The 13,799-nt window shown below is 30.9% G+C and overlaps 1 protein-coding gene across 7 annotated transcripts in view; it reads left to right on the top strand.

The window, feature by feature from the left end:
• The window catches only part of LOC127287886 (pseudouridylate synthase 7 homolog), a 757,063-nt gene that overhangs the window by 653,187 nt on the left and 90,077 nt on the right, over positions 1 to 13,799 (top strand). For 6 of the 7 annotated variants that reach the window (XM_051315030.1, XM_051315035.1, XM_051315031.1 and 3 more), the window contains one exon: positions 3,807 to 4,265. The exons of the other annotated variant lie outside the window; for it this stretch is intronic. In XM_051315030.1, coding sequence (XP_051170987.1) covers positions 3,807 to 4,265 — 459 coding nt within the window. The remainder of the gene's footprint in view (positions 1 to 3,806; positions 4,266 to 13,799) is intronic. 7 annotated transcript variants of the gene reach the window in all.

Raw genomic sequence — 13,799 nt, 5'->3', positions numbered from 1 at the left:
TTTTAATTTTGGTAAACTGACACCAGATTTGTAATCAGCGACCACAAAAACCCCAGAATATCATTCAACTTTGAACGATGTTTTCTCAAAACTCTATTTTTGAAGTTGGTAGTAACGATTTTTTTAAAACTTATGAACCGATTTTTCTGAAATTTGGCACACTTCTTTTATATAGTATTAACTAGTGATTGAACGAAGGATTTTTTATTATGTTGATTACAACTGATTTTACATTGTCTAAATAGTCCCAAAAATCGTAATTTGTGAAAAAAACTCTGCCAAAAATTAAAATTTTTTTAAAAACCCTTCGTTCAATCACAAGCTATACTCATCTACTACTACACTGAGAGACCTTTTGCACCGCATCAGAACTACGTGTGTGACTGCAGCGCCACTATAGGTTTTGGTGCGCTGCATTCTAAATTTTGTATCGTGACTGCCTAAAAATGATAATGAACCTTGAGGCCGTCAACTATTTGGACAGCTACGCTCCAAAAATTGTACGGCTGCAGACCAAAAACGTAGTTTCATAGCTGACCGCTAGAATGCTCTGCAGCAGTCTGTCGAAAGTCTGCTACGGTGGAAAAGGTCTCTTAGTGTAGAAATTTTTTGGTCTTTTATTTTTGATGAAGCAGTCATTAGATATCGTGACTACCGCAAAATCACTGATTTTGGCAGGGATCTCAAAAAACCTGTTGCCTTACTTGTCATTTTACTTACAAAAATCTTGCCCTTCAGCATTTTGCGAATTTGAGGACCATTAAAAACACCTTCTTTTAATTTTGTTTCATTGACGTTCAGGAATAGTAAATGAAGTACTCCTTACATACCATACTTCTGTTTCTAAAATCTTGTAAATTAAAGTATAAAATTTTCCAAGACTACGTTATCATAAAGAAAGTTTAAAAGTTGTAACCAGTTACTATTTTCAAGTAAAATATATAACTTGAAATAGTCACAGTTCTTAAAACTAAACAATAAGATATTTGGATTAAAATAAAATTTATCATTTGCAGAATTAATAGAGGTAGCAATATAAAATTTAATGAGAAAGAGCGGATTGTATTTTTCGACTGGCAGTAAATGGAAATGATAACTTCACAAGAAAAAGAAGTATTCACCAAATCCAAATATCTATCATTTGTATTATTGGTGTCACACGGGGTGCCTAAACGAACTTTAAATGACCACTTTTTTTACTTCGTATTTTTTTCTTGCATTCGATTCAGGATCTTAAAAATAGTGTGTAAAATAATTTTTAGCGAAATTCGTCGAGCCGTTTTTAAAAAAGTTATTTTTTGTATAAAAAATTAAATTTTTCATAAATTAAAAATATATTATGCCGATTAATTGATTAAGGAAATAAGTAGATTAATAAAATTACAGATTTTATTCTTTAAATAGAATAAAAACTAATGTTTACATATCATAAGATATAAAAAAATTAACATTTTTTTAACAAACAATGTTATACATTAAATTTTATATTTTTCTTTTGTTTATTATGTACGTAAGTTACCGTAACATCGGTAGATTTTGAATTAATCGAAATATTACCTGTTTATTATATTTAATTGCTAAAAAATTGATTTTTAACATAAAACCGAATTCCGAATAACCTGGACAAATTCATAAAATGGTGACTTTTACACGGTGGATCGTATTTAAGGGTTTTTGGGGTTGCTGATTATGAATCTAATGCTAGAATTCAATATGGCAGATCCAAAATGGCAGGCGAATTTAAAAAAAAAAAATTTATAGCAGAATTCAAAAAGGTGTATCTTTCTTGGTGTGTTAAGAAAAATTTGTTAAAATAATTACTAAAAGTTAAGTTAAAAGTTATCGTTGAATTACGAAAAAAGTTCAAAATTAGCAATTATTTATTTAACCCTTTAAGTCACACATTTTTCTTTTTACTAAATTGGCTTGAAAATTGTTACTCGGGGGTTTTCGGGGCCGCTGATTACGAATCTGACATTAGTTTTTAAAAATTCAAAATGGCGGATCCAATATGGCGGACTTGGAGTTAAAAATTAACTGAATTCGCTTGAAAATTGTTACTCGGGGGCTTTCGGGGTCGCTGAATACGAGTCTGATGTCAGTTTTCAAAAATTCAAAATGGCGGATCCAATATGGCGGACATAAAAATTAAAAATTAACTGAATTCCCTTGAAAATCGATACTCGGGGGTTTTCGGGGTCGTTGATTACGAATCTGAAGTAAGTTTTTAAAAATTCAAAATGGCGGATCCAATATGGCGGACTTGGAGTGGAAAATTAACTGAATTCGCTTGAAAAATGTTACTCGGGGGTTTTCGGGGTCGCTGAATACGAATCTGATGTCAGTTTTCAAAAATTCAAAATAGCGGATCCAATATGGCGGACATGAAAACTAAAAATTGACTGAATTTTTTTGAAAATCGATACTCGGGGGTTTTTGGGGTCGCTGAATACGAATCTGATGTCAGTTTTTTAAAATTTAAAATGGCGGTTCCAATATGGCGGACTTGAAGTTGAAAATTGATTAGATTCGCTTGAAAATTGTTACTCGGGGGTTTTCGGGGACGCTGAATACGAATCTCATGTCACTTTTCGAAAATAATAATTTCATTTTTTTTATCTATCCTGCTCTCAGCGTTACCCAGAACCAACGACGTGGACGTGGCAAGATTTTGGTTCCACCTTGTTTTTTTTATTTATTTATTTTTTTTATTTTTATAAATAAAACAAATGACGATCGTCGCAAAAAAAAGTCAGTAAAACAAATGACGATCGTCAACAATCTTTATGATAGTAAAAAAAGGTATACATTGGATTCAGTTACAAAAACATAAATGCTAACAATTTTGTAAATAACAATACTGCTGAGTGTAAAAAACGTTTATTTTTACAGGTTACTAATCCAAGTGTTGTCAGGTACATGATTTAAAGATAAGCATCTATTATTTCTATTTAAACATTTAAAATTCTGAAATTCTATTTTTATTTTTTTATTCAGCGACCCTGAAAACCCTCGAGTAACGATTTTCAAGCAAATTCAGTCAATTTTTAATTTCATGTCCACCATATTGAATCCGCCATTTTGAATTTTTTAAAACTGACATCAGATTCGTATTCAGCGAACCCTGAAAAACCCCCGGTACCGATTTTCAAGCGAATTCAGTAAATTTTCAACTTCATGTCCACCATATTGGATCGGCCATTTTGAATTTTTAAAAACTAAAGTCAGATTCGTAATCAGCGACCCCGAAAATCCCCGAGTATCAATTTTCAAGAGAATTCAGTTAATTTTTAACTTTTATGTCCGCCATATTGGATCGGCCATTTTGAATTTTTAAAAACTAAAGTCAGATTCGTAATCAGCGACCCCGAAAACCCCCGAGTAACGATTTTCAAGCGAATTCATATGAAATATAATTGTAATATAGTGAAAAACCAAAGGTGGGTCACTGAGCGACCCACTGTGACGCAAAGGGTTAAACAATTGAAAATTTTACATTTAACTAATTTCTCATTGTCTTTAACGTAGAACATTTCCCACTCAAAAGTTTAGACATTTAAATGTTCCATGAATATGGTAGAAATATTTCAAAAACCGAAATTTTTAATTTTAATTTTATTTACGTTTTTGTATGCTTTATTGTCTTTAGAACGTAAATCCAAGCGTTCGTCAACTTGGTCGCTAAATTTTACTAAACATTTATTCTTTTAAGTTTGCTTATTGTCGATAATTATTTCTACTCAACTAAGGTTATTGCAAATAAAAACATTCTATGTATAATAAATACTTATGCTCTTTGAAAACAGATGTACGAGTTGACTGGTCAAAGCGAGGTGGAGACTACTGTCACTTTCTTCTACATAAAACAAATTTAGATACGATAGATGCATTAAATCGAATATCTTCTAATTTAAGAATGAAAGTAAACTGCTTTTCATACGCCGGTACTAAAGATCGTCGAGGGAAAACAACTCAATGGGTCAGCATAAAGAAAGTTGATCCTAATAAAATTCTTCGATCTGTAAGATCTATAAAAGGTTTATTCGTGGGAAATTTTAAATTTGAAGCATCACCATTGAAGTTAGGAATGTTGCTTGGAAATCAGTTCACTATTGTTCTAAGAAATATTGTGGACCCTGTTGAGAAAATTCAAATAGCTATGCTTGCATTGAAAGATCATGGTTTTATTAATTACTACGGTTTACAGAGATTTGGCACTATAGCAAACATTCCTACTCACAATATTGGTAGAACTCTTTTACAAGGTGAGATAATAATTAGTATATAACTAAAAAACAAGTACACACGTGTGATTTAAAAATACAAAAACATCTAAAAATACATTATCTAAACAAATTTAAGCAATTAAAAGTGACATCGAAATTTTGTATTACTGCGCGTTTGAATTAGTTTCTGCGTGTCAATTACTGTGTCGAAAATAATGTATTTAGAGGTTACAATTCCCGCAGTAATTGAAGCTAATGAAAAATAAAAAGATTTTCAATTACCGCGGTAGATAAAATTTGTTCTTAAATAATTAAATTAATAATTGTTCAAACTGTAATGGACTTTTTGGAGAAATTTTACCATTAATAAAAATAAACAAGTTGTAAATTCAGATGTTCATTACATGAACATTTTGCTTCCTCGTGCAGAAACCAAAATTTTATTGCCAAAATGTGAATTTTTGATTTTTTAACTTTCATTAATTCTTTAAATTTACCGCAAATGTAAACTTTATATATATCGATCGATTAGTCTTGACGTAAGGAATATAATTATTTTATATATAAACATCAATTTAAAAAATCACAAAATTGTATTGCCAAAATGTGAATATTTGATTTTTTAACTTTCATTAATTCTTTAAATGTACATCAAATGTATACTTTATATATATATCAATCGATTCGTCTTGACGTAAGGAATACGATTTTATTATATATAACCTTAAATTTTTCTATTTAAAAATTTTTTCGATTAAAAAAAATTTTTGGAAAAAAGACGATAAAATTTTTTTTGGGGTATTTTTTAAAATCCTTTGGTCAGATTTGAGATATTAATATGATAAATGAGCCTACAAAATTTTATCTAAATCCATTAAAACCTGTTAAAGTTATCTTCTAAACAAAAAAGGGATCCACACACACACATACATACATCCGGACAATTGATCAGAATCTCATATAACATGTTTCTATAAAGAAAAAAATTTGTTTCCGCCACTTTGAATAATTTTATAAACGAAAGGACTACAAAGCTTCCTCCACGAAGAAGCAAAAAAATTGCAAAACAAACAAATTAAAAATAATAAATAAAATAATAATTCCTTGAAATCATTTTTAAACAAAAATAAGGTTGTCAAACAAATACACAATAAATATAATAAAAAATTGAAATCAATAATATTGGAATTTTTTAAATTAACAACATTAAATAATATAAATTTATAATATAAATAAAAATATAGCTAAAGTCTTTGGCCCAATACAATGGAGGAAAGTGGAAAAATGGGAAAATAAAATATTATACCTTACTTCGCAAAATAAAATGTTGGGTGCCAGTCCTTCCTTAAGACAAGTTTACAAAATTATACGTATTAAATAATTAAAATTTGATGTGAAAAAGATAAGAAAAAAAAGTAAGATTTAAGAGAGAGAGAGAGAGAGAGGAATTTTTAACAATAAAAGAAAAAGATTATTTTATATACAAATAAAATATTTAAATTAATCACAATAAAAGGGGCAGGTAACTATAACAAAAGGGTCAGGTGACTGTAATGAAGAGTCAGGTAGCTATAAAAATAGGGAATTGGTAGCTATAACAAAAAGGAACAGGAACATTGTATAAAGTGGCTGAACCACGTGTAAAATTATAATATTAACTAGCAACTTTGGTTGCTACTTTGCATTCTTCATGTCCATTATTTTATTGTTTTAATGTTGTTTTTTTTGCTTCTTCGTGGAGTAAGCTATAGTTCTTTCAATTGAAAAATGTTTGAAAATGCACAAATAAATTTTTTTTTGTTTAGAAATATCATACTTAAGTAGGGGAGGATGGGGTAAGGATAGTTAGGCAGTTAGGTAGATAGTTAGATCTAGCAGCTAAAATTCAATAGGCATCGGAAAAAGAATAGTATCGTTCGAAAGCCTGTTTATTTAGCTACAATTTTGTAATACATTATTTTGCTGTGGATTGCAATGCCTTCGAGATATTAGCGGAAAATTAAAAAAAAATTTAACTATCCTTGCCCCACTATTGGGGCAAGGATTCAAAATCAAAAAAGGATCAAAAGGATCAAAATTATTTTTATGAAAAATAATCAAAACAAGTTGTAAATTCAGATGTTCATTACATGAACATTTTGCTTCCTCTTTACGATCAGCAAAAAAATTTGCTTCCTCGTGGAGAAAGCAAAATTGTATTGCCAAAATGTGAATTTTTGATTTTTTAACTTTCATTAATTCTTTAAATTTACCTCAAATATATACTTTATATATATCGATCGATTCGTCTTGACGTAAGGAATACAATTATTTCATATATAAACTTCAATTTAAAAAATCACAAAATTTTATAGCCAAAATGTGAATTTTTGATTTTTTAACTTTCATTAATTCTTTAAATTTACCTCAAATGTATACTTTATATACATCAATCGATTCGTCTTGACGTAAGGAATACGATTTTATTATATATAACCTTAAATTTTTCTATTTAAAAATTTTTTCAATTAAAAAAAATTTTTTGGAAAAAATACGATAAAATTTTTTTTTTTGGGGTATTTTTCAAAATCCTTTGGTCAGATTTGAGATAATAATATGATAAATGAGCCTACCAAATTTTATCTAAATCTATTGAAACCTGTTAAAGTTATCTTCTAAACAAAAAAGGGATCCACACACACACACACTTACATACATCCGGACAATTGATCAGGATCTCATATAACATGTTTCTATAAAGAAAAAAATTTGTTTCCAGCACTTTGAAAGGTTTTATAAACGAAAGGATTACAAAGCTTCCTCCACGAGGAAGCAAAATACATTAAATTTAGGGTTTTTTTAATTGCATTGAATAAAAGCACCTCAAAACACTTCAAAGCACTACCAAAAAAATTTTTTGGACATAAATAAATATTTAAAACAGTTAATATCTGAAACAGTGTTTTAAACAGAACTGAGACATTTTAGAAAAAACAGGATTTTCACAAATAAACACGTAGCTTCCACAAATGATATCGCATCAAAATCAAATTTTTCTATAGACGTCTTTTGGTGTTAAAACAAGAATATATGATGACTAGTGCCATTTTTGAACAAGCCGTATAGGCAATAGAACCACTGACTATCATTGCCCCTATGACACTTATAATTGCACAAATGATTTTTCTGCTTGCAACTACATCTTTTCATATCACAATTGCCTTTGCAAAAGCATCTTTTAAATCCTTGACCGCCAGTAAAGGATTGCAAAGTATGACACTTATAATTGCACAAATGATTTTTCTGCTTGCAACTACATCTTTTCATGTCACAATTGCCTTTGCAAAAGCATCTTTTAAATCCTTGACCGCCAGTAAAGGATTGCAAAGATTTTATAATATTCGTAACTTCAGTAGGGAACAAAAATTTGTACCTGAAAATAGTAAATTGATTTCTACTGTAGTTTTTTTAGGCTTCATCCTTGGTTCCCAATGAATTTCTATTTTTATTTACAAATTTACATTATTACAATTAATATTTCTATTTTCATTTTTAATTTTATCTCTATTTCCTTATTAAAATTTATATTATTCAATTACTTATAGAAGAAATTAACTTATTATAATACATTATATATATTAAATAAAAATATAATTAATTGATCATATTATATTAATTATACATATATATATTATACATATATGATTAATAATAATTAATAATGTAATGCATTACATTACTACATTTTATAATAATAAAAAATTAATGAATAAAATAAGCATATTTTCTATTTTGACATTTACCAACCAAGGCTGGTCAATGTTCCTTAAATGCCCGATTTCTCACTTTTACCAAAAAGCCCGGTCAATGTGCAGACTAATTTAGTAAAAATGATTAGATATTCTTAAAACTAGCAACTCGTGGGTTTTTCGGATTGCTGATTAAAAATCCAATACAACTTTTCCGAAATTTATAATATCGAAACTAATATGTTGGAGAAAATTTGTAACTATTTACTGTTTATTATTGGTAAAAAATATAGCGAAAATCAATTGCTATTTATTTCTGAATATCATTCTTATATTCCTATTATAGACTGCACATTTCGTGTGCATGTTTTAAGAACTGCATTTACATGACCCAAACATTTCAGCAGAAATTTTAAAATCAAGTAACCACAATCATTTTTAAATAATTATAACACAGGCACAGAAAAAAAAGTTAGGTCCCTAAAAACACAACCCCATATTCCTATCTTTTTGGGGTCGTTGAAACCGAATATGACCATGAAAAATTTGTTTGCCGACCCATTTTCCCGCAACCACCCCCTTGCACCTACTCACGGGGGTTGGAGTTTCAAATTAAAAAAAGAATCGAGAAAGGGTGTCTATTCCAATGTTTTTTGGGTCACTTAATCCGAAAAACGCCACCAAAAACAAGTCCTTTCCTCCCATAATCCTCTACAACCCCCTGAGAAGGGGTTGGAATTTCAGTTTTTACAAAAAGTCGAGTACGGTATCTATTCCTATGTTTTTTTGGTCGCTGAAATAAAAAAACACCACCAAAAACAAATTCTTAACCCCCTACAACCCCTGGGAGAAGGTTGGAATTTCTTTTTTCACGGCGCTAAGTGTAGAAAAATAAATTTCCATATGACTTTGTAGGTGCGTATTTGTGTAATCATAGGTAACTTTCTAGAAAACTTTATTTTTGGTGATGTTTTTTGGTTTCAGCGACCCAAAAAACATAGGATTAGACACCGTACTCGACTTTTCATGAAAAATGAAATTCCAACCTTCTCCCAGGAGTTGTAGGGAGTTAAGGGGGTAAAGAATTTGTTTTTGGTGGTGTTTTTTGATTTCAGCGACCAAAAAAATTTTTAAAAAAAATTCAACCCCCTCCCTCTTCGACAGTTTTTAAAAAAACCGAACAATACTTCGTGGTTAAATTACTCACCCCTAGGCTGTTATTATGTACATGTTTCAGCCCGATCCAATCAACTTTTTTTTTCACTTAGTTCGCTACAGGAATTTTATTCCGTATACATTTTAAAATAAATTTTAATTATATGCGTACTTACTTATCTTTTATCCTCGTCGCCAATATACAGGGTGTTCCAAAAGTATGGAAACTTGCAAATATCTCGAAAAGTACGAATTTTTGTAAAAAATGTTTAAGACAAAAGTTATTCCAAACAAAAAGATGTACATCTTTGAAACCAAAAAATTGTGCCCGGAGCCCAATGTTGGCCCTACAATGAAAAAAGTGGTTTTCTTAAATGAGACCACTAATTTTCAGTATCAAATTCGTAATCCCCATGAAATTCTGGGTTCAGACATGTGGTATAAGTGCCCAAAATATTGGGCCCAATCCAAGATATTGGGTCCAAAATTTATAGACAGATAAATAAATTTTAAAAAATCGCATCTTGGAGGGATTTTGAGATCACAGGATTAGAAATTGGAAGCTAATTTTCAAATTGAGCATAGAGCCCAATGTAAGATTCTGCCGCCCAATGTGAGGTCCCAATATTTTTGGAATTTGTACCACAAGTCTAAGCCCAGAATTTCAGAACGATTACAAAATGGAAGGTCATCGAATGATCAGGGGCAAAACGGAATTATCAGGGGTGCTATTCTCGAAATGAGTTCCGTGCACGAATCGAAGACTTTCGAATAACTTTGTCGAAAACTGTATTCTTGAACTGTTCACTAGGCGTTCATAGACGAAACGATTCGAGTGAAATGCAACGAGTGGTCTTAACCACTCGAAGCAACAGTTTCGTGTTCGAATTTTGGTACTGCTCATGCGCAGTAGTATTATTTAATAATATTATGTACACATATTAAAAGGGATTCAAAGTTTCGAATTGTAATCAATTATAGAGTTTCATTCATAATAATAATAATAATAATAATCATTCATAATAATAATAATAATAATAATAATAATAAGAATAAGAATAATAATAATAATAATGATGATGATGCAGTCAATAAATATTTCTTATATCATAAGTAATTTAATTGGTTCAAAAAAATTACACTGGAAAGTCACTAGAAATAAACGACGGCAACACTGTACAACCTATTCGTCTACGAACGATCGTCGAACGAAGTTTCGAATGGTGCTCGAGAATACGGTTGTTGCTTCGTGCACGAAACTTACGCATCGAATTTGCTCGCATACGAACAATATTCGAATGATTTCGAGAATAGGACCCCTGGCCGCTTCGCAACCCAACTCGAAGGATGATCAACGAGCCAAGGGGCCGTAGCAAGTTGACAACACGACCTCCAAGAAGGAGGGCACCACCTGACGGTGCATGAAACCACGCTGGTCGGCGAACGAAGCATAAATTTTCGCTTGTCCATGTTCGAGTCACGGTAACCAACTAGGATTCGGAATTTCACGGTGTGACAAAAAGTATTGGAGAGTTCAATGGAGTACAAGAAACTCCACCAACGTCTCCGAGTTTAGTGGCGAGTATATCTATCCACCTGGTCCAGGTCAGCCTTACAGGTTGTGGATATTGTGGCCTGAAACTCGAGGTCGGCGTGAGGACCGCATGGCTGTCACACATTGTGATCGCGCAGTCAAAATCATTAGAAGCGTGGATTCTCGACCAGCATTTTTGTTTGTTTATAATAAATAAATTCGAGAAGTGTTTGCCGTAATTTCCGAATTTATTATTTTATTATCTTTGTGCATGTGTGTCGGTGGATATTTCTCTTTACCTTTACCTAAGGAAGTCAAGGTCGCAGTCAAGCTAGTCTGCGGACCATGTGGGAAAACCGAAATCCAGGTAGATTCTGCTACCTAGCGCCAGGGAAGCACCCTAAAATAAATAAACGGATCCTCGGGGGTTGCTGGGAAGTTCAAAGAGTGAAACTTTCCAGTCCAAATTTGTTCCCGACATCGTCGCCATTTTTATAACGTGATTCACACGGAATTTTCCACGATTTGCCGAAGAGCGGAAAAATCTGGGAAAATTTCCATAAGAAAATAGAAAACCCGTTATTGGGATCTGACATGGGGGCGGGGCCTAAAGCAATATGGCGTAAATTGGGTAACACTTTTAGTGAATTTACATGGGAATAACATGGGATGCAATAGAACAAAATCGTTTGAAAAATATTGCTTAATTTAATAAATGTATAAGTGAATTTTTTTAATACAAAATTACTATTTAAATTCCTATTTACAAACATGATTAAAAATATAAAAGAAATCTTATTTTTATACAAATGATTTTCTCAAATCCAGCGATACATGTGCAAGAAAAGTATTGTATTTTCCTTTATATTTCATGTAATTATATGAAAATTTATAAATGTATATATTTCATTTTTCATTGTAAAAGTCTGTTAACAAGAAGTGAAAAAAAAATTTATTTATCCGTTTTTACAGTGATAAATTAACTTTCAAAATGTTCACATGCACGGGTAATATGAAAGATTATATAACCTCCAAATTTTAAAATCTTAAACTTACCTGGCAAAATGTAATCACTTCTTTTGAAATGCAGAGAACATACTCTCATAGAAGGCTTTATACTGTTTATTTTTAAAGCATTTTTCCAGGCCTTTAATTGATCGACTTTCAAAATTATCGAACGTATTTTTCACATCCACTACTCGTTGTTTTGGTTTCGGAAATTTATGGAAAATTACGCTTAAATTTTTCGCTACAGTACTGCCACAGCCTCTCACAGAACACTTAATTCTGCAGGAAGATTTCTCACGCGGTAAAAAATGTAGCTTCATTCATAATGATAAAATAATTAACAATGACAGCGGAACTACAATTGCAAGTGACACAAACAGTTATCCAAAACTAGTTACATTTTTCAACACCAGATGGCATGTGTACGAATGTCAGATCCCAATAGCCGCTACGTAGCTGCTTCTCTACTCGGAGCGAACTCCCCTCTTTACCTGTAGCTCAGAGGTTACATCGAATTTCCCCCTAATAATTTGTTCAGCTTACTATTACATACATTAACTAACTACTTAGGCAAATCGATTTTTTTTGAACCTTTTAATGTGGTTTCCCCATAAAGGGTTACATACGAATTTTTAAAAACTATTTGTTTTTATTCTCTTAAAAAATCTTTTAAAATTTCTACAATAGAAAAAAAATATTTGGTACCCGTTAAACATCTTTTAATTAAAATTCCGTTCTTTTTAATAATCACGTCACAATAAAGAGTCTCTAGGGTTAAGATGGGTAAAATGCCCTAATGTCTGGATTTTTGAATTGACCCTGTACATGGGTATTTTAGGGTACTAAAATAAGGTAACTAGGGTCGATATCCGAAAAAAAACCCTGCCCCCCCCTATGGTGGTTGAAAAATGCGTTTTTTCGAAAATATTTTTTTTCTGGTTTATGAGTTGATGAAAAATTCTGAAAAAATTCATGAAGCTAGTGTTTGAGATGTACTTTGAACATATTTTTTTGGGCTCCCCACACTGTTTTTATTGTTTAAAAAATTTCCAAAATCTTAAAAATAATTTTTTTTCTAACTTTTCTGAGTTGGGCACAAAAAATTTTTTTTGTCATTTTTTAGAGGGTACTAAAATCTATCTTCATGAATTTTTTCAGATTTTTTTGTAATGTGCGCCACCCCCAAAAATTGAATTTTCTGAATTTTCATCCGTTTTTACCATTTTTGTCCTTTCAAGGCCAAATTCACAGTCCGTAAGGTGTAGGATTTAAATATTTTCGCGAAAATTATTAGCTACCCAAGAAGCACGTAATATAACCTCAATATCAAGGTAATATTACATGTAAGATTCGTAATATAACGTTGTAATATTGCAGTAATCTTACAGTAATCTTAAAATGTCCGCCTCAAGGTAATATTACCGGTAATGTTACTGTAATATTACGCGCTAATATTAAGGTAATATTACAGTAATATTGCAGTAGTATTATACCGTAATATTAAGGTAATATTACAAGAGAATATTACAGTAATATTATGGGAACATTTCTTTACGAAAAACATCTACCCATCCAGGGAATCGAACCCCGAACTCAAAGCACACGAGTCCAGAGTTTTACCAACAAGCCAAATTGACTTATAATATATTTATGTTTTTTATGCTTTATGAATAACTCAAATCAGTCTGTAATATTACTGTAATATTACTGTAATATTACCGTTAGTATTACAGTAATATTCCCGGTAATATTACCTTGAGGCGGGCATTTTAAGATCACTGTAAGATTACTGTAATATTACAGCGTTATATTACGAATCTCACGTGTAATATTACCTTGATATTGAGGATATATTACGTGCTTCTTGGGTATTCTATTTATATAACCACTCTTGATTTGTGGAATTTTAAAAAAATTAAGAAAGAACTGTGTTTTAAGGCATAGAAATATCGAAAAATCGTCACTTTTACTTGTTTTAACTACTTCTTCTACTTAAGAGTATTAATATTTGACTTTTGTAATGAATTTTCGTGTTTTCATAGGATAGAAAATTTATAATCTTTCATGCATAGAAATTTGAACACAAACATGAGATAAAACTAAGAGAAATCTATAAGTATAAAAAAAGACAACAGTTTTTGATCTCTT

Source organism: Leptopilina boulardi, unplaced genomic scaffold (assembly GCF_019393585.1).
Source record: "Leptopilina boulardi isolate dan_hultmark-lab unplaced genomic scaffold, ZJU_Lbou_2.1 LbouV2_377, whole genome shotgun sequence".
NCBI classification, from domain to species: Eukaryota; Metazoa; Arthropoda; class Insecta; order Hymenoptera; family Figitidae; genus Leptopilina; species Leptopilina boulardi.
This window is presented reverse-complemented; position numbering and strand designations above follow the sequence as displayed.